Consider the following 20,006-nt stretch of genomic DNA (forward strand, 5'->3'; position numbering starts at 1 on the left):
CCGCCCTCACCCCCATCCCCTCACCCCTGCCCGCCCTCACCCCCATCTCCTCACCCCTGCACACCCTCAGCCCCATCCTCACCCCTGTCCTCTCACCCCTGACCCCTCACCCCTGTCCCCTTACTCCTGCCCACCCTCAACTCCATCCTCACCCCCATCCCCTCACCCCTGCCTGCCCTCTCCCCAGTCCCCTCACATCATAGGCATCCATGATGAGCTGCACCACATTGCTGGAGTCCTCGCTCAGCTCCCCGACAGCAGACTTGGGGATCAGCTGGCTCAGCTCCTGTGTGAGGAGGGAGTGAATAAAGAGAATGTCTCCGGGATCTGGAAGAATGAAAGGTTAGTGGAGTGGGGAGTTAAAGCACGGCGGCTGGAGAATGCTTACCTGGTACACAGGCAGCGTGGCGCCTGTAACAGCAAAAATAGGCTGGATGTTGGCAGCCGTGAGGGCCTGGGCCACTTGACCCACAGAAGGGTAGTCCTGAGGCGGGAGAAGAATGCCTGGCTAACCCTCAGACCAAGAGAAGTCAGGCCCCAGAGGCCCACCCAAGCAGGAGGAAGGACTGGCCCAGGCTTCCTGTCAGGGGAGGAGTGGGAGGAGTCAGGAGAGAAGAGATGAGCTCAGGTGGGGTGGGGGCATGGGAGGACTCACAAAGTCTGCGCTGTTAGAGTATACGCCATTGCTGTCCAGATGGCATTGCCCGTCGCTGGGCATGAAGATGCCACCCAGTTTCCCATCCCCGGCTGTGTGGAACGTGTCATCTGAAGTAAACACCAGGAGTCGGGACACATTTCTCCAGCCAATCTGCTCCTGAGTGGAAAGGGGCTGGTCCGCATGGCCAGGCACGGCTGTGGGGCCATCCCGGCCACACAGAACCTAGCAGGTTCATTCTGGGTGCATCTGTCCACCCCCCCCCACCCTGCTCTAATTCTCTGCTCCAAGCTCTTGAGCCCCTCCCCAAACAAGTCTGTTGTTATTGGAGGTCCTCTTGTGAACTAGCGAGAGAGCCTCTTTTTACTCCCGCGTGCCAGATAACTGCCAGGACAAACACGCAGGTCATAGTGAGGTCAGAAGGCTGAACCCCTGGGGTGCACCGAGCACCTGCCACGCACAGTCCTAGCCCCAGGCAGCTCCTGGCGCTCAGATCCTGAGTCTGTCTCCTCACCTGGCAGAGGGCAGCCTGCAAAATGGCATCGAAGCCACCTTCCGGTGGGTCCAGATTGCCAGAGACATTCTGGCGCCCCACCTCTCTCTCAAAGGCTTGGGCGTCCGCAGTGAGGGGCAGCACGTGGCGAAAGCTGAAGGGCGGCTGGCAGCGCTCCAGCCGGCTGGGGCATGGGTGCTGAAGCTTGGAGGGCACCGTGCTCATAAACGGCAGCGCCCTTTTGTCCACGAAGAAGCCAAAACCTGAAGGCAGGAGCAGCGAGGGTGTGCCAAAGACCACAAGACCTCAGCGGGGACCTGGCACCCGGCACGGGCAAGACTGTGGTCCCGCCAGCTCAAGAGGATGGGAGTGGAGGAGATGGATCAGGGGCAGGCCAGCCTTCATGGAGGCTAAGGAGGCCAGGGTCCATGGGGTGGAAGCGGCAGTGGCACAGGGTGCTTTGGGGAGGGGGTGCTTGTTTATTTTGACACGGGGTCTCTCTGTGTAGCCCTGGCTGTCCTGGATCTCACTCTAAACCAGGCTGGCCTCGATGACAGATCTGCCTGCCTCTGCCTCCTGAGGGCTGGGATTCAAGGTGTGCGCTTCTGCAGCACCACTGGACAAGTAAGTCCCTTCCGAGCCAAGGAAGAAAGTCACCACAGAACGTAGGGACAGATAGGCTGTCCACGGACACTGGTGGAGGTGGCAGGGTAAGGGCCGTGCTCGGGTCGGGAGCTGAGTCTGAGCCGCTGGGCCTCAGGGGTCCCGCTACGGCCAATCCCCCTGCAGCTTCAACTGAGGTGAGTGTGGCTCAGGAGAGATGTCAGGATCCCCTGGCCTGATGAGTCTGTTAACCACTGGGCAAGCCTAAGAAACGGTGGAAGTGAAAAGCGGCGACACGGGCTGGCAGCATGTGGGTAGCTAGCTCACGCTCACCTATGCGCACAGAATGCGTGACCTCCTGCAGCCGGACCAGCAGGGCGTGACCGAGCTGGCGCACGCGCTCCAAGTCATCCTTCATTGAGTAGCTCAGGTCCATGAGGTAGTACAGGTCCACCGGGTAGCCGGCGGCCCGGAGGAAGCGGACCCGGAATTTCTGGGGCTCCCCTGTTAAGAGAGGGGGAGGCTCGATCCCGCAGCCCTGCGCCTCCCAGGCCCGGCGCGCGCGTCCCGCCCGGCCCTGGACTCACCCAGGCGCAGCGCGGCGCGGATCCGCTGCGGGGCCAGCTGCGTGGCGCCCTGGCCGCGCGCTCCGTGGCTCAGCGGCCGGTCCTGCAGCGCCTCCTGGCGGCCGCGCGGCTCCTCCAGCTCGTGCGCCGGGCACCCGCGGGCCAGCAGCTCCTCCCGCCGCGCGCAGCGCCTGGCCTCCGCCTCCCCCGAGGCCGTGAAGTTCTGCACCCCGGGAGGACGCGCGTTGGCACCCCAGTCCCCTCAGCCGGACAGGGCCCCGCAGACCCCGCCGCTCTGTCCCCCGCTAGCCCGCCCACCACCCCCTCTCCTCAGAGCCTCAGACTTCCTGTGGAGATCGCCAAAAGGCCCCGAAAGCCCAGCTTCCCCTGCGCGGTCACATCAAAATAGGAAGGGGCCAGTCACACCAGTTCCTGGGAAGGAGGAGGATAGGGACAGAAACACACACACACACACACAGCGTGCACACACGCAACTCACACGCTCACCATGTCTGGTACCATGCACTGACTGGGAAACCACAGGGGAAGGAAATGGTTAGGTGGCTTCTCAGTGGGCACGGGTGCCAGCCCCTGGTCTAGAGAATGGAAGAGGTAGACAGACCGGATGTCCCCAGAGCCTCATCTCTCTAGCCAGGGCCTAGGACCTCTGCCTCTCACAGCCTTCCAGCTTCGCTTTCACTAGTTTCTTGGGCCCTTTACGAAGCTGTAACTACGGCTGCCTGTGAGCGTGCAATGCCTCTTAGCAAGGCCCACAGGTCTAACTCTCCATCCTTCTGTGAGAGACTGTGTCTCTGAAGCTCCTCTGCCACCTCTCCCTCTTTCAGGCTTCCACAAAGAACAGCTCAGCCACCCATGAGACTGAAGAATATACCCAGAAAAACCACAAACGCGCCCACCTGACCCGCATGCATGTCCAGGCTGTGCACACTCCATGCACGGCTCCAGGGCCGCAGGGCTCCAGGCCCACAGAGCCACTTACCAGTTGCTTGCACCACGCACAGCTGGGATGTGCCAGGATGCACTTCTGGCAGGAAGACGCTGGCTGGCAGGACCCCTGCATGGAGAGGTCAGGGTCCCCCCGTTCCGCGGCCTCGCCCGAGGGTGTGATCCTGAGATCCAGCTGGCTCTCACCTCCGCCCAGAACCAGCAGAAGAATGAGAAGGGCTGACATGTCCACCATGGCCTATAATAGGACACAAAGGCACACCTGGGTCCTCAGGGAGGGCCCGGCACTGGTCCTCTCAGCTTAGCCTGTGGTGGCCCCGGTGAGCTTTACCCCAACGCCATCCCTGTCCTCAGAGCTCTGCATCCCCTCTGCGTTCAGCAGCCTTTTCAAAGTGGTGGGAAACGGAGCAGGGGCGGGGCCCAGAGACCTGTCTGCCTCCGTGCAGACCTCAGGTACCCGGGCAGGCAGTGCAGCCTGAGGAGGGCCTGCGAGTGGCTAAGAGCACAAGTGGGCTCACAAGGGGAGATGGCTCAGCACTGGCTGCTCATCCAGGGATGGCCTCCATCCTGGGTTCCATTCCAGCACGTGGCATGCCAGCTCACAGCTTTCGGTAACTCCCGTTCCAGAAGACCCCACACGCTCGGCCTCCAAGGGCACCAGACACACATGTGGTGCACAGACAGACATACAGTAAAACCACCCGTAGCCAAAAAATAAAAAGAAATAAGATCTTAAAAAAAAAAGCACAAAGGCACACTTTTTCTGCAGGACCCGAGTTCTATTCCCACCCTACTCCAGGCCGATCACAACTGCCTGTAACTCCATCTCCATGGGCACCTGCACCTGTGTGCACACACCCACACACAGGCACACACATATACATTAAATATATATACACTGTTTTGTTTTGTTTTTTAATCTGGGCATAGTTGCACATGTGAGAGGCAGAGGCACGTGGATCTCTGTGAGTTTGAGGACAACCGGGTCTTCACAGTGAGTTCCAGGCAAGGCAGGGCCGCCTAGAAAGACCTCTCTCAAAAACAAAGGAAAAGGAAGGAAGAAAAGAGGACGGGACAGTCTGGAGTAGAAAGGACCATTCTCGGATCTCTTCACCAACATTCCGAGCTGCAGTGAAGGTGGTACCAACGGGAAGCGCCAGGTCCCACCCACCAGACACCTGCCTGGCTCCGGAGCCTCAGCCTCCACCTTTGTAAAGCGAAGGAGCTGAGCAAATGCCCGACAGCCTTGAAGTCTAAAGAAGTGAAGGCCGGAAGAGAGGAAGGGAGGAGGGGGCCCGCACAGGAGTGTGTGCTCGGGGATCGCCGCTGCCACCGTGAACACGGCAGGCGGAGGAAGGACACCTCGTAAAAAGAAATTCTTGTTGATGCTGGATCTGCATTTTATTTTATTGTTATGTCTGTGCACCCCGTGTGTCCCTGCTGACCTTGGAGGGCAGAAGAGAGCGTCGGATCCCCTGGAACTGAAGGTATAGGTGCCTGTGAGTTGTGCCTTTAACCACTGAGCTGTTTCTCCAGCCCTAGTTTTTTAAAATAAATGTATCTTATTTGATTTTACACGAGTGGGTGTTTTGCCTGCCTGCATGTATGTACACCAAATGCATAAAGCGCCCATGACGGCTGGGGAGTGCGGCAGCACTGAGGTGAGCCAGCTTGTAGGTACCAGGAACTGAACCCGGGTCCCCTGCAGGAGCAAGCTCGCGCCTCTCCAGCCTGACGGTCTAGTTTAGCTTTGTGTTTTATGCTCATCTGTTTAACTGGCGGTGGGAGCGTGCCCCTGTCACGGTGGTGTGTGGGGTCAGAGGACAGCTGTGGGACAGGGACTGGGCTCAGCTGGGGGCATCCTCACCCACTAAGCTGGCTCTGCAGAACTGTGCTGCTGTTGCTTTGGCTTTGGAGTTTTGTAGACAGGGACCCAGCTGGCCTGATCCTCCCTGTAGCCCAGGTGGGGCTTGAACCCATGGCAATTCTCTTTACCCTCTCAAGTGTGAGGGCTGCAGCCGTGAGTGGCCACACTTTCTGTGGCGTGGAAGAAAGCGTGGCTATGCATAGGTCCTAGACTACACTGCAAAAACTGATTATCAGTTAATTTTAAACATTGAGCAACCCAGCATGGCGGCACACGCCTTTGATCACGGTGCTTAGGAGGCAGAGGCAGGTGGATTTCTGATTTTGAGGCCAGCCTGGTCTACAAAGTGAGTTCCAGGACAGCCAGGGCTACACAGAAAAACTCACTCTGTCTCAAAAAAAGACTTTTTTTAAAATAAGTAAAAACTGAACAGGTGATCTATTACTGTGATTCAAAAATAAATGTGGCAATTCATGCTGTTATCTCAGCACTGGGAGGTAGAGGCAGGAGAACAGGCACCTGAGGCCAGCCTAAACCACAGGAGACCCTGTCTCAGAAAATGCTCTTATCAAAAAAAGCTTTACTCCATTAATCAAGAATACATGAAGCCACATTAATCACTGCGGTACCGACTTAAAGGCAGGAGCAGGAATTAGTGGACTAGAACTCAGGCTTCAGGGCCAGGCGTACTCAGGAGGCAGAGGCAGAAGGTTCTCTGTGAGCTCAAGGCCAGCCTGGCTTATGTAAGGAGTTCCAGGCCAGTAGGGGCGACATAGAGAGATCCTGTCTTTAAAAAAAGAAAAAAAAAAAAAGAAGAGGACGATGGAAGAAAGAAGGAAGGAAGAAAGGAAGAATGAAAAAAGCAAGGAAGCAAGTAAAGAAGGAAGAAGCCCATCCATCCATGGCAAATTGTTTTTTGAAAAAAGGTGCCCAACCATTCAACAGAGGAAAAATGACCTTCAGCAGATAGCGCTGGGATGACTTAGGAAATCCACACACAAAACAATGAAGACCTCTGTCTCAGACAGAGGTAAATGGAAACAGATTTTTCACATTTGCTCTGCACGCACAGGTGTTAGACCTGCATGTATACCTGTGGAGAGCCTGTGCTCCTGGTGCCCTCAGAGGCTAGAAAAGAACATCGGAGCCCCCGGGACTGGAGTTACAGATGGCTGTGAATTGCCGTGTGGGTGCTGGAAAATCAAACCCAGGTCCCCTGGAAGAACAGCCGATGCTCTCAACCACTGAACTGCTTCTGTGGCCCCAAAATCAGATGTTCTGTTTTGTTTTCTGTTTTTTTAAGATAGGGTTTCTCTGTGTAGCCCTGGCTGTCCTGGACTCACTCTGTAGACCAGGCTGGCCTTGAATCAAAATTTATAATTCAATTTAAAATAAAGAATTCTCACATAAATTCCCTTGTACGGGAAAGGGGAAGTCGTGAGCCAGCCCTGTCGTGACAGGCTACCTTCGGTTACTTGGGGTCTAATGAAGGTGGCTCGGTAGCCCGGCACTTGCTCAGCACGTTACAATTCTCCTTTCAAGCCTCAGCTCCACGTTCACACTCAACAGTTTCTTTTTTATCTTTAGATTTTTGTTGGATGTGTATATATATTTTTTGAAGTGTCTATCTTTGCACTTGGAACTGGAGCAATCAACCAACATGTGGGTGCTGGGAGTGAAACCTGGGTTCCCTGCGAGAGCAGCAAGCGCTCTTAACCACTGAGGTGTCTAACACTTGAGTTCCCGCTGCCCACAGCACAGACAATGGAGGAGAGCACATGCATGCAGGAGTGTGCGTGCTCAGGACCCTCGTGTGCAGCAACTCTGCAGGCAGCGTCAGCAGGCCGCTATTGCCATGTTCCAGGAGTGAAGCCTCACAGAACACCCACACCCCTCAGCCAGGTCCAGACTCAGGTACTGATGCCGTCTGCGGGGAGTGTGGGGAAGGGTGGGGTGCCGAGCCGTTGGACCCCATCCTGCTCCCCACCCATGTGCCCTCAGATGGGTGTAGTTCCTGACAGAGCTGCTGCTCTCAGCGAGGGGCTGACCCCAGCTTAGCCGCACCGAAACCGCGGCCCTGGGTGCTGAGAGCTGTGGTCAGGGAGGCTGAGCATAGGCTGAGTTTAGACTCATCTGGACCGGGCTCCACCTTCGCCCCTGCTCACTCACCTCTCCTAACGGGCCTCATGCATGGGCTGCCCTACCCTTCTCCACTCTGTCGTCTTTGGCAATCCATTCATCTTGCCACCTGCTTCTGTCTCTCCCCTTCCTAACACACACACATACACATCTCACGCGGCTGTTTTTTCTACTTCTCAGTTCTCTGCTTTACTTCCTTCTCTCTGGTCCTAATGAGAGACAGGAAGCATTTTCTATCTCAGCCTCCTCCTTGCAAAGAGAAACTGAAGTCAAGGACATGCAGGGCACAGGTGGATTTAAGCAGCTCAAAGCTCAAGCTCCCCGGCTGACCTTTTTTCTTCTTTCTTTTCTTTTTTTCTTTTTTCTTTTTTTATGTCAGGCTGGCCTCAAACTCAGAGATCCGCCTGCCTCTACCTCCTGAGTGCTGGAATTAAAGGTGTGCGACACCATGCTCAGCCTTGACCAAATAATTCTTATTCTAATTCTGGGCTCAGTTCTCATTTGCAATGCCCCATAATGACTCTTGATCAGAGGTAGTTTTGTCCTTTATGATTCCTTATAAACCTAAGTAAAAATGCTTTTTTAAGTGCTGGGGATCAAACCCAGGGCCTCACTCAAGCTGTGCCAGTGGCCTACAGCCCTGGTCCATAAAGATATAATTAAAATGATTATGGTTGTGACTATGCTTTGACGGTACTAACTTTATCGCTATCGCAAGCCTCAGTAGGCTATGAAGGGGCGTGTGGCCAAGGTGCCAAGTGGGAAGAATCCTGGGCTGCCAGGAAGCAGCTAGGGACAGACAGGAGGTGCTGGAAGAAGCCCACGGTGGTGTCAGCCTTGTTCCGTCCGTGGAAGCACCCACCCGTACCACCAGAACTACCTCCTTTCCTTCCTCCGGCTCCCCTGGGGATAGTGGAGAACGAATAACGGGGCCCACAGGAATGCAGAAAGAGGTGCAGGGCCTTTCTTAAGACCACACAGGGCACTGGAGAGTCCAGGCCAGAGCCTTCTTCCCGAGAGGTGGGAGGGAGTGGGCCTGGTGAGGGAGGAGGCGGTGGGCAGTGCCCGGGCAATACTCACAGGTGCTTGGAGCAGCCCTTCCTCCGGTGGGAGCGGTGGGAGCGGTGGGAGCGGGAGCACTAGCCTTTGTGTTCACACCAAGAGGCAGCAGAGGAGGAAGTGACACGCCCTGGCGGGGGCCTCTGGGAGGGCTGCAGAGCTAGCAGAAGGTGGAGCAGACAGGAGTGGGCCGGTAACTTGAGGACCGAGGACAAGGAACCCCCTCTCTGAGCATCCCTCACGCTCTAAGCTGTCAAGTTACAGTCAAGGGTCACAAGGACCAGGTGGTGCCCTCCAAAAATCAATGCTCTCTCCACTACCTCACAGAGGAGGGAGCCAGGCAGGAAGACAGTACTGAAGAGGAGGGAACTGAGATTTCTGTTCCTTTGGAAACCCAGGGACCACATGTTGTGGTGATGACTTAAAAAACAAAAACAAAACCCCTACATTTTATGCTAGGTATCCATCTTGGTACCCAACAGCCATTTGTCTCTTGACACCAATCCCTGAAAGTTCCCAATAACCCTGACTTTGTGGTTCCCCCAACCCAGAAGTATACAGCCAAAACCATCTGCTTGTTATGATATGACTGTGATTGTGTTTGTTTGTTTGTTTGTTTGTTTGTTTTGCAGACATTCAAGGACCTCTCTGAGGTCACCTTGACTACCTAATCTTGGTATAGCAAACAAAGCAGCTCTTGGCTGGCTTGTGCAGCTACTCAAGGTCTTGTGGGGTTTGCCTTTAAAAATCCTTCCCTTATTCCCCTTTGAGCTGCAGAACCTAAACTGGCTCAAAGATTACTGTACTGCCAGCGGTATCAATACATTTAACTAATTATAATCTGGATTGAATCTGAGGTCTTTTCCCAAACGTCTCCTAACAGCGTGCAGCTAAACTATTTGGACTCTGGAGCCAACCTGCCTGAGCTAATATCATGGCATTCTCTCCCTTAACAGGAAATAGTAAAACTCCTCACTTGTATTCCTTAATCCAGTGGTTTTCAACCCATGGGTCACGACCCCACAGAAGTTGAACAAAACAAAACGATTCACGGGGATCGCCTAAGGCCATCGGAAATATCAGCTATGTACATTATGATTCATAACAGTAGCAAAATTACAGTTATGAGGTAGATAACTTTATGGTTGGGGGTCGCCAGAACATGAGGAACTGTACCAAGGAGTCGCAGTGTTAGGAGGGTTGAGGTCGTCCTATGGCTGCCCTTTCGTCTGCACTCAGACTGTGGCAAGGATGAGACGGTGGCTATCAGTTGCGCACGTGACTGTCTGGGATGGGTGAGAAGGCCGCTCAGGGTTAGGGGCTTGGCAGGGCTGTCAAGAGGCATGTCCAGTCTCCATCGCTGACGAGGGAGGGACTCTAGCCAGCAGGAATGAGGGGTCTGAGTGGGTAAGGAGCAGAGGCTTTGAGAGGCGCAGGCTCTAGGTAGTTGGCAAGTTGGTGAGGTTTAGAGGTGCCACTGGGAGTCCAGGAGCCAGGACAGCAGTAGAGTCTGGGAAGGCAGGTGCAGGAACCGCCGCTGGGGCCTGAGGCAGCATAAAGCCTGGCAGAAGGGGCTGTGTAGACACAAATAGGATTTCTCTCTCTCTCTCTCTCCCTTTTTAATGATAGATAAGCTTTTGTTTTCATGTTTTTCAAAATAAGCTGGCTGAACTGGTTGCTTTGGGAGGTGATTAGTCAAAGAGACCAAATCCACATCCTCATCTGATTCGTCCTTCCCTGAACCACAGCTGAACACTGAGAACACTCAAAGAAACAGAGCAAATGTATTCCTGTCACAAATAGATAGATACTCCTAAAAGTTAGGACCCTGGAAGACGCTGGAGGGGCTTCTCCAGGCAGGGCCTAGCTGGCTCCAGGCTAAGGGACAGCCAGACCCGCTGCCCTTCCCCCTCAGCCAGTGGTTACCATGACAATGCCCTCTTTTCCCCTGGCCCTGTGGTTTCCTCTAAATATTCTTTCACTTTCTTCTGCTGCTCTTCCCCCTCCTCTTCTTGCCTCCCCTGTCCCATACCCACCTCCTTCCCATGTGCCCAGGTCACGGTGAAGAGAGCCAAGGGCAAGGTAAGCAAAGTCCTGTCCCAGGGCACAGCAGGGGCTGAAGGACAGTCTCAGAGGGCAAGGGGCAGTGGCAGAGGGCAATGGTCTTTCCAAGGAGTGGAAGAAGAGAAGGTGCGGAGACCAGGAGCAGAGGTGACGGGGTGAAGAGAAGGCACATAGGTCGCAGAGTGTGCTCAGAGGGTGCAGGGCTCCCTGAGGAGTGAGCTCAGAGTGGTGGCTCAGGCCTGTGGTCCAGCACTCACAGCTGAGTGGGCAGGACTGTGAGTTTAGCTTAAGATACAGAGGGGCCCTGCCTCAGTCAGACAAACAACCCCTAAAAACAGTGGGGCTTAAGGGCGCTGTGGTTCTTTTCCAGGCCGGGGGACAAGTGTGCAAAATAAATGAAGTTTCAGGAGATTGCTGCCCAGAGCAGGGCACTGCCCACTCAGACACAACCTGAACCCACAGGATCCGACGGAAGTGAGAGCTCACGGTGGCTGGAGGCCATTCAGAGTCCAGGCAGCCCGAAGCCCCCACCCCCATGTGCCCACCCAGCCCCTTGCCCAGGTCAGCGGGTCACATCCCTGACTTGGTGTGACTTGGCCGAGGGAGCCACGGTCCATTTGAGTTTCCATCACTTTATTTTGCAAAAATAGAAAACTCAGCAATATGCGAAACAGCGGGGTGGGAGGGGTGATGTAAACAGAGGGGACGGGACAGCACCCTGACCCCCCAGAGAAAAGGGGGAGCCCGCAGGAATCTTATTTGGCAGCTAAATACAAACTGGGAGTTTGGGGAAAGAAAGAAGGGGTCACAGAGGCCCTGGGCCCCCCTCCCAAGACCCCTGGAGGAAGGGGTCACTCCAGGCTGTAAACAAAAGCTAATAAATAAATAGAGGCTTCCTCTGGGTCGGGGTGGGATCAGCTAAGCAGCATCTCCCCTCCCGGGGCCAAGCTGCTCGGGGGGTCAAGGGTGAGAAGGCACTAAGAGAGGGACGGGACGCCTGGCCCCTCTGTAGTGTGGAAGTCCCTGCCTGAACGGCTGAGATGGGGGCAAGAAGCCAAGGCACGAGAGGGGCGAAGGGGCGGCCTGTAAAACGGAGGCCCTGGGGCGCGGCACCTCAGCAGAGGTTCTCGGTAGGCCCCTCCCTTCACCCCCAGGCCCCGCCCCAGAAACGCAGGGCCCCGCCTGCCCCACGCTGGGCAGAATGAGGATGCGCACAGAGGGCGGGCGCGTGGCAGGGTCATCGCACAGCGTTAGGCACCCAGGGCAGGGCCGAGGGCGGGCTCAGCCCCCCTGGCGGCCCCCTTTTGGTCTCTAGTGTTCCTGTTTGCTCCCGGAGGCCCAAGCACCTGGCAGAGGAAGGGGCTGTGGGAAGGCGGGGCGTCCTCCTGCCTGGGGAGCCTGTGGCCCCAGTCTGAAAGGCAGTGCTGAGATTTGAGTCTGGACCCAAGCTTGGGCCTTCCCAGGCTCTCCGGGCAGGTGCGGGGCAGTCCCCGGACTGTAGGGGGAGCTGTTAGAACAGGACAGGGCTGAACACAGGCCCCCCTACAAACTTTGGCAAAACCACGAGCTCATCGGAAGGGTGGGGAGCGGGCAGGGCAGGTCCTCTCTCAGCCACTAGGGATGGCTGGGAAATGGTCAGTCTGCTGCCTGGAGCCCAACCCCACGGTGGGGTAGGTCAGGGGCCCTGGTCAGGCGGGGGGCTTTCGCCCCCTTTGCCCTGGCTCCTTGGGGCTTCATCCTCACTGGAAGCCTTGGGCTGGGGGCCGGGCTTCGAGGAGTCGTCCTCAAACATTTCTGGGTTCTCCAGCATCTCTCGGATCAGGGGGGGCATGGGGCCCGGGATCTCCATCTTCAGGGTTATAGCCCTCTCTGCGCCTACAGGGAGAAGCGAAGAGGATTGCAAGGGCAGAAGCACCTCAGGAGAGACCGCAGCCAGACCTTCCAGAGCCGGCTGGCCGGCTGGCCTGAGCCAGGAGACCTTCCCGCCCGCCCGTACAGCCACTTCTGGGTGCCCCTCCCCCCGAGGTTCTAGACGACCCCACCAGCCCAGAACTTTACTAGCCCGCTGAACCTTTCAGGCCTTCTCTGCTTTGGTCCGTTCCTTAGAGGCAGGAGCCCAGGCTACCTTGGAACTAACTCTGCGCCAAGGCAAGCCCGCAACCATCCTTGGCATCAGGGGTACAGGCCACAGCACCCAGCTCCTGCTCTTTTCCCTTTCTTTTCTTTTTTCAGACAGAGTCTTGCTATATTGCTCTGGCTGGCCTTGAACTTGTAGCAATCTCCTGCCTCTGCCTCCTGTGTGCCAGGATTGCAAGCATGTGTCACCATGCTCAACTTTCAGGGTGTCTTCCCTTTTTAAATTCATGTGTGTAGCGGTGTCTTGTGTGCGTGTCTGTGTGCACACAGAAGAGGGTACCGAGCCCCATGAGACTACAGCCATAGACAGTTGGGAGCTGTCATATGGGCGCTGGGAATTGAACTCGGGACCTCTGGAAGAGAAGCCAGTGCTCTTATCTCCAGCCTGTATTGTGACTTTTCATTCTTTCTTTCTTTTTGGTTTTTGAGACAGGGTTTCTCTGTCTCTGTGTAGCCCGGCTATGGCTCACTCTGTAGACCAGGCTGGTCTCGAACCCACAGAGATCCTCCTGCCTCTGCCTCTGTGTGCCACCGTGCCCAGCATCTTTTCACAACTGCACTGTGAGCTTGTGAGACGGCAGCCAGCTCAGTGGATGGTGTGTGAGCCTCACGACCCGAATGTGATCCATGAGCCCACGGAACGGTGAAAGGAAAGAATCGAGTCTCCAAAGCTGTGTCCTGACCTCCACACACAGGCTAGAGCACACGTCACCTGCGCATGAGTGTGCGCGTGTGGGCGTGCTCACACAGTAAACAGAATTTTTAGGGCCAGTAGGATAGCTCAGTGGGCAATTGCCACCAGGCTTGATAACCAGTCTTTGGTGCCCACGACCTACAGTGTGGGCTAGAACTGATTTTGTAGTTATTCCTTGACCTCTACACCATACACCGACCAGAACACCCATAAACAAATGAATAAACGCCATATATACATATATATACATATATATGCGCGCACACACACGTTGGGTTTTCTTTTTCTTCCTTCTCTCTCTCTGTAGCCTTGGCTGTTCTGGAACTCACTGAGATCCCCCGCCTCTCGGGCTGACGTTAAAGGCCTGCGCCGCCGCCTGAGCTGTAAAATGGTCTCTGAAGACCACGCTGCATGCAGCTGCTGGCCACTGCGCGCCACGGCAGCCAGGCTCCACCCGCCAGCGCTTGTTGGCTTCTGCCACAGGGGATGCTCATCAAACACTCCTGACGCTACAAGAACTGTGACGACGGAAACGTCCAGGCTAGCCTTGAATTCATGAACCCGAAGTAATCCTGCTGCCTCAGTCTCCCTACCGCCGAAACCACACGCATGAACAGCTCAGCACGCGCGGCTCCGCCCATCTCTAAGCGCACGGTGTGGAACGCGCAGTCCTTACACTTCCGAGTAGGAATCGGCTTACCCCACCCAGTTGCCAAACAAAACTAAGACATAAAAAGTCAAGGAGGGCCGAAACATCACTCGGCATAGAGCGCTTTCCTCGTATGCACGAGGCCTGAACCCCAGCCTCAGCAACACACACACAAACACACGCGCACGCACGCACCAACACACAGCAGCAGCCAAACCAAAACAGAAACTTTGTTGTCCCAAATCTCGAAGTCTCCGCAGTGGGGTGTACCAGGCTGGGGCTCCACGGAGGGCAGGGTTCTCCGCCGCGCTCTGCCCGGGCCTGAGAGCCGGGAGGGCGCGTGTGCGCGCGCAGGACTGACCCTTCGTGCTGATGCCGCGCAGGTCGGTGATCTTCATGAGCATCCGCGGGAACATGTAGGGCTGGCTGGGCCTCCGGCGCCGCGCGTACAGCCTCAGCGCCTCCAGCAGCGGCTCCTGCAGCCGGTCCACCTTCTCCGGCTCCTCCAGGTCCATGCGGTCTACACAGACACAGCGGCAGGGGCTTCAGGGCCCCTCGCTATTGGCACGCGGCCCCCAGGGCGCCCCCCTGATGGAAGGCCTCAGCAGGGACCCCGCGCCGCAGCCAGGCTTGCGCGTGCCCTGCCCTTGCCTCCTTCCTCTTCCCTTAGCTCGGCTAGCCGGAGAGCCTACCCACCATCTGGGAAGTCGGGAGGATGGGTGGGCGGCAACAGTTCCCCGGAAGAGATCCCCAGGCCTCCCCCCCCCCCAACCGGCTGGGGCCTGGCGGGAGAGGGCGCCCCCGCACCTCCGCAGATGAGGCAGATGGCGCTGAGCAGCCCGGTCTCCGTGTCATCCATCTCCAGGGGCAGCAGCTGCCCAGCAAAGGCGAAGACGAGGTCTGTGAGGGGCCCGAAGCCGGCGTTGTGCATCTGGGTGCGGTTCAGAGTCAGCCCGTCCGAGAACGTCATGGTGTCCTGCTCCGGGGTATACCTCGTACAGATCCGCAGCATCTGCACGTGGGCACGGGTAAGGACGGTGGTTAGCGCTGCCTCTGCGCAAGGCCTCCTAAGTAAAACCGAGGAGTAAGGCGGTGCGGTGTAGCTCTGCGACGGAAAGGGCAGGCCAGGCCAACCAGGAGGCAAAGGCTTGGCCCGCCACCCCCAGGCCTCACTCACTAGGATGTCCAGGCAGGCAGCCTTGAGCAGAGTGATCTGGTCGGCGATGCTGAGTCCTGTGAAACCCGGCAAGCGCTTGGCGAACTCCACGATTTTGATGATGCACTTGGTGGCCAGCTCGCTGAACTTGTCCCACAGCCCCAGGTCCAGCTGTACCCGGTGATCTGCACTGGAGTTCTGCGGGGAGGAAAGGGGTCGGAAGTGTAAAGGACCCCCCCACGGGCACACCCCGCTGCAGCCGGCCCCGGCCCTGCCTGACCCGAGGCACTGCCCGTTACTCACCGTGGTGTACTTGCCCAGCTGGCAGAGCGAGGGGAACGTCTCCTGGTGGGCTTTGCTGACCTTGGTGATGAGCTCTTCCAACTGTGGACTCAGCTCATAGCTGTCAGGTGAGCTCTCCTCCTTGACCTCTTTCTTCTTCTTGTTCCGGTCATTCCTTACAGCTTGTGGTTGGAGGCAAAGGGAAGGATCAAGACGCTCAGCATCTCTCTGACACTCCCCCAGCCTAGCTTAACGGGTTCACTTCTCACTGAGAATATAGATTCATTCCCCGGAGCCCTAATTAGTGCCTTAGTTTCCCTCTCTGCTACGTAAGTTCCTATTTCCAGGCTGCTTTGCCCGGGCCCCACCCAGAGCCAACAGCCCGCTCTCTCTCCAGGCCAATGCGGCTCCATCCTGCCCTTCCGGTTGCCCTGCAGGAGCTGGGGGCAGGATATGCAGGCAGGATATCCACTTATAGCCTTGGCAGCACAATGGTGGGGGGGGGGCAGAAAGGAGGGGCCATCTCACGATCTGTCCTGTGAAAGACCTGCCCAGCTCTCTGCCCACCAAACAGAAGGGGAGTCCCGCGCCAGGTTTCAGGGAGGGGAGGCTGGTGGAGGCCGCGCGGCCTGCAGGGCGGGAAGGGGAGCACCCACCTTCCTTGGACATGCCCACTTGGAAGCACTTCTGCAGCCGGCAGTACTGGCAGCGGTTCCGGGTCACCTTGTTGATGATGCAGCTCTTGTCGCGGTGACAGGTGTACACCATGTTCTTCTGGATGCTGCGTCGGAAGAAGCCCTGGGGGGGGGGGGGGGCAGGAGCGTTCCTAAACAACACAGCGGCCGGCCTGACCCGGCCTGCTGTCTGTCTGTCTAGGGTGCGAGTGTGAAGGAGAGAGAGACAGAACCCGGGGCTCCTGCACCCCACAGCTGAGCTACATCCCCAGCACCTCACCCGAGCCGTCCCTGTGCGGCACGGGCAAAACTCGTGTGAGGATAGCACCTGCCTCCCTCGTCTTCAAAGTGCTTTTTATCCATCTGTCCGTCTGTCCGTCTGTCCGTCTGTCTGTCTGTCTATCGCTATCTTTGCTCTTTAGTTAGTTAGTTTTTTAAGACAGGGTTTCTCCGTGTATCCCTGGCTGTCCCGGACTCACTTTGTAGCCCAGGCTGGCCTCTAATTCACAGAGATCCTCCTGCCTCTGCCTCCCAGGCGCTGAGATTAAAGACGTGTGCACCACCATGCCTGGCTCTATTTTTGGTTTTTTGAGACAGGGTTTCTTTGTGTAGCCCTGGCCGTCCAGGAACTAGCTCTGTAGAGAGCCGCCTGCCTCTGCTGCTGTGTCTAGACCACAGACATGCCCTGCCACCAGCACCCGGCGGCCGACATGAGAGGGTCGCTAAGGCTTCACGGGTGCTAAGCAACATTCTACCGACTAGGCTACATTCCCAGCTCTGTGTTCCCCTCTCATCTCCCCAGTGACCGAGCCCCGAGCCCTCCTCCCACCATGCACACACCTTGCAGCCTTCACAGGAGCTGACCCCATAGTGGTAGCCGGAAGACTTGTCATTGCAAACAAAGCATGGCTTATAGACCCGAGGGGGTGGCGGGGGTGAGGGAGAGCTGGGCACCATTTCCTCGGAGCTGGTGCTCTGGGTCTCCACCGCTGGGGGAAAAGCAGTAGAGAAGGTCAGCAGGAGCACCCCCTTTCTTCGGACCTGCTGCTGACAGCTGTTGTTACCAATGTGCCTATGTCCTTAGTAGGCACTCAGGAGAGGGCCCAGCCGGCCACTGCCATTGCAGCTGGTCGAGATTTCAGGCCCCTGCCACCCCACCTCACCCCACCTGGCCAACTCCTGTATGTCACCGCTCAGTTCTGCAAACTCCAGACCAAGACCAACCTAGAAGTTAACTTCCGCTTCTGTTTCCCAGTCATAAGGGGCTTGGAGAGATGGCTTGGTGGAAAAGAGCACTGGCTGCTCCCCTAGAGGACCCGGGTTCAATTCCCAGCTCCCACATGGAGATTTACAACCATTTGTAACTCCAGTTCCAGGGGAGTTACAAATGGCCTCAGTGGAAAGGTTAGGGCTCACTTCCTGTCACTGGGATAACCCGGGGTTCCACGCCCTCAGTCGCTGGGAGCGATGGGGGTGGGGAGGGCACAATGTGGTGGCAAACAGGGCAGTTACAGGCCACCTACAGCCAGCACCTGGCTGAATGATTTCATTCATTTAATTCACTCCTGAAAACACTCCAAGTCAGCAAGGGGAGCATTAGCAGCTGGCTGAGCGGCTCGGACAGGGCAGGCAAGGCTCTGAGCTCTGAGCAGAGCTGAGTAGCCTCTGGTGAAAGATTGAGGGAGACAGGTATTTGCTCAGATCCTTAGGTGGAGGAGCAGTTTGGGGGTAGCAGAGAGTCAGGTGACGTTGGGTAAACAGAGCTGAGGGGGGATGGGAGCTACCCCAGACCCTTTCTGAGCCAGTCTTCAGTCTTCTGATTTCATTGTCTCAGAAACAGCGATTGTGGTTCCCAAGGGGTCCTGTCCAAGCCGGGGAGCCCACACTTTCTATAGGAGACTACTGAGTACCACAGGCTGTGTGACTGCGGGGTCCATCATCGGAGGCTCAGGACATTTGACAATGGTCCGGCCCACAGGACCTGTTGCCCACATTTGGAGGTGACTGGAAGAAAGCCTGAGGACCCTCAGTGTCCTTCCTCCCACCCTGGGCAGCCCACCCAAGACAGTGAGGGGAGCGGGCCCCCCCCCCCCCCGGGTTCCAGAGCAGCTCACAAAGAGGGAAGCCCTGACCACCCCCCACCCCCACAGGTTCATTAGCATAAGAATCCTGCTGGAGTCGGTTCCCCTCTGAAAGGAGTGCGGCAGGAGGGTGCCTCGAGTTTATTCAAGACTGGGGGTGGGGTTGCCTGAGTGCTAGGTGCTGTGAGGCGTGGGAAGGATTGGAATGCCTTTCAGGCCCTCACTTTCAGGCCGTCCTGGGGTCCCCAGGGCGTGCGCCTTGCCCACAGGCCTGTGCGTGGGGTGGCACTCTCTCCCAAACTGCGCTGCCCCGTTTCCTCATTTCCTCTCTTGCGCAAGGCCTGGGTGCGGTCAGGCTGGCATGGGACAGCACCAGCCAATTACAAGCCGGCAGGCCCCAGAGAGCCTGCCTTTGGGCAGCCTTTGCCATCTCAGCGGCACCGTCCCTCATTCTCGGCACCCGCCTGGCACGACCCCGCCCCGTGCACCCTGAAGTGCGATCCGACGGCTCTGAGGTCGCTGTGGGTGGAGGGCACTGAAGTGCTGACAGGATCTTCTGGGACACAAGGCGATGCCCCCTTCAGCCCTAAGCTGAGCCCCTGCTCTGGGAGGCCGATCCTGCACTAGGCAGGGCCCCCGCTGGGGGGGTGGGGGTGGGCTCTGGCGTTTTCCCCTTTTAAAGCCCAAATTGCTGAAATTGAGGAAATTCCTGGCCAGGCTGAGCGGAGCTTCAAACAAACTCTTTATAACCGGCTGTAAACGCTCCCAGCTGCGAGGCCCAGGGCTTGGGCTGCCCAACTCACAATCTTGCACACATCTCCTTGAAGACACACACTTTTGTAGGCCAACATCACACAGACACAAAAGCAGGCGGACTTCCCGTGGGCTCCTGGGCTGGGGAGGACCTCACAGGCATCAGGCCCCACTCACACTGACTCCCAACATCCATCATCGGGCTACACGCTCACAAGCTACAGCTCTCTCCCGCTGACACCAGTCAGCACAACACCAGGACACTCCATCCATCCGAGTGCCCCTAAGACAGCACCCAGCTCCCCTGTAAACCACTCTCCCTCCGAGTGTGGCGGAGCCCAGCCCGCTGTTCTGTGCGCCCATTACTGGCCAAACTTGCTGGCACAAATCGAAATGCAAAAACGTTGAGCTACCAAGCCCAAAGGGTCTCCAGGGGTCTAAATGAGGATATGGTCCCTACCCAGGACCCCTGTGGCCAACGTCCCCGCCCCCAAGATATTTCTACCTCAAAGGCCAATGTGCCCACAATTCCCCACTACGCTGGGCATGGCAAGGTAAAGACTTCACAGAGACTTAGTGCAAGGTGCTAGGTCCATGCTTTCTTCACCCTGTACACAGCAGGCTTCGATTCCTATCCCACCATCCCCACGGCACTGCCCGGTCTGCTACCTCCCTCTTCCACTCTCCCAGTCCTTAAATCTGAGCAGCTCTGCCCTGGAAAAAAAAAAGAAAAAAGAAAAAAAAATCTGAACTTGTAAACAGCGCAGCCGGGTGCCAAGGAGCTAGGCGCGTTGGCGGGGCTCAGTGACCCGGCGTGCGCACTCCCCCAGCGCCAGCACCCCGCCCGCTGCCCGCCCCTTCCCGGCTTGCCCCTAAGCCGAGGTCTGCAGCCATCCGAACCCGGCGGCCAGCGCAGCGCCAAGCCCCGGTCAGCCTGCCGGGTGCTCCAGGCTCCTCTCCCAGCCCCTTCGGAGCCGCCCCTTCCCTGCCCACCCCCGCCAGCGCTGGGGCTTCAAAGCCGCTTCTCATCTGGACTTTATTTTTACTGCCGCTCAGTCCCCAGCTTTTTATTACCGCCCCATGCCTGGCATCTCCCGTTACAGAGAGGGGGAAGACGGATATTCGGGGGTCTTACGAAGATTGTCGTCCCCTACAGGCTGTCACTCCCA

General features: G+C 57.1%; 2 protein-coding genes and 1 long non-coding RNA gene across 6 annotated transcripts in view; 1 reads left to right on the forward strand and 2 right to left on the reverse strand.

Moving 5' to 3' along the window:
- Positions 1-8,436, reverse strand: part of Itgb7 (integrin subunit beta 7) — a 12,481-nt gene extending 4,045 nt beyond the window's left edge. Inside the window, exons 1-8 of the mRNA XM_055618344.1 lie at positions 8,370-8,436; positions 3,318-3,521; positions 2,339-2,540; positions 2,085-2,255; positions 1,170-1,411; positions 656-814; positions 389-484; positions 197-286 (exon numbers count right to left, since the gene is read on the reverse strand). Coding sequence (XP_055474319.1) covers positions 197-286; positions 389-484; positions 656-814; positions 1,170-1,411; positions 2,085-2,255; positions 2,339-2,540; positions 3,318-3,518 — 1,161 coding nt within the window. The 5' untranslated portion in view covers positions 3,519-3,521; positions 8,370-8,436. The remainder of the gene's footprint in view (positions 1-196; positions 287-388; positions 485-655; positions 815-1,169; positions 1,412-2,084; positions 2,256-2,338; positions 2,541-3,317; positions 3,522-8,369) is intronic.
- Positions 8,437-10,324: 1,888 nt separating this feature from the next.
- Positions 10,325-13,612, forward strand: LOC129684991 (uncharacterized). Its single transcript, XR_008721427.1, has 3 exons — positions 10,325-10,430; positions 10,783-10,973; positions 13,550-13,612. It is a non-coding gene; the product is annotated as an uncharacterized LOC129684991 (long non-coding RNA).
- Rarg (retinoic acid receptor gamma) overlaps positions 11,040-20,006 on the reverse strand; it is a 19,803-nt gene continuing 10,836 nt past the window's right edge. Inside the window, exons 2-8 of one of the 4 annotated variants that reach the window (XM_055618297.1) lie at positions 16,844-16,992; positions 15,986-16,127; positions 15,351-15,511; positions 15,069-15,245; positions 14,699-14,903; positions 14,253-14,411; positions 11,040-12,287 (exon numbers count right to left, since the gene is read on the reverse strand). In XM_055618297.1, the coding sequence (XP_055474272.1) occupies positions 12,088-12,287; positions 14,253-14,411; positions 14,699-14,903; positions 15,069-15,245; positions 15,351-15,511; positions 15,986-16,127; positions 16,844-16,992 (1,193 nt within the window). In that variant the 3' untranslated portion in view covers positions 11,040-12,087. Of the gene's footprint in view, positions 12,288-13,570; positions 14,412-14,698; positions 14,904-15,068; positions 15,246-15,350; positions 15,512-15,985; positions 16,128-16,843; positions 16,993-20,006 lie in introns of those variants that run through there. The other 3 variants (XM_055618296.1, XM_055618295.1, XM_055618294.1) reach the window with 3 other exon arrangements.

The sequence above is a fragment of the Psammomys obesus genome, unplaced genomic scaffold, assembly GCF_907164565.1.
Source record: "Psammomys obesus unplaced genomic scaffold, mPsaObe1.curated_primary_1811, whole genome shotgun sequence".
In the NCBI taxonomy this organism is placed as follows: Eukaryota; Metazoa; Chordata; class Mammalia; order Rodentia; family Muridae; genus Psammomys; species Psammomys obesus.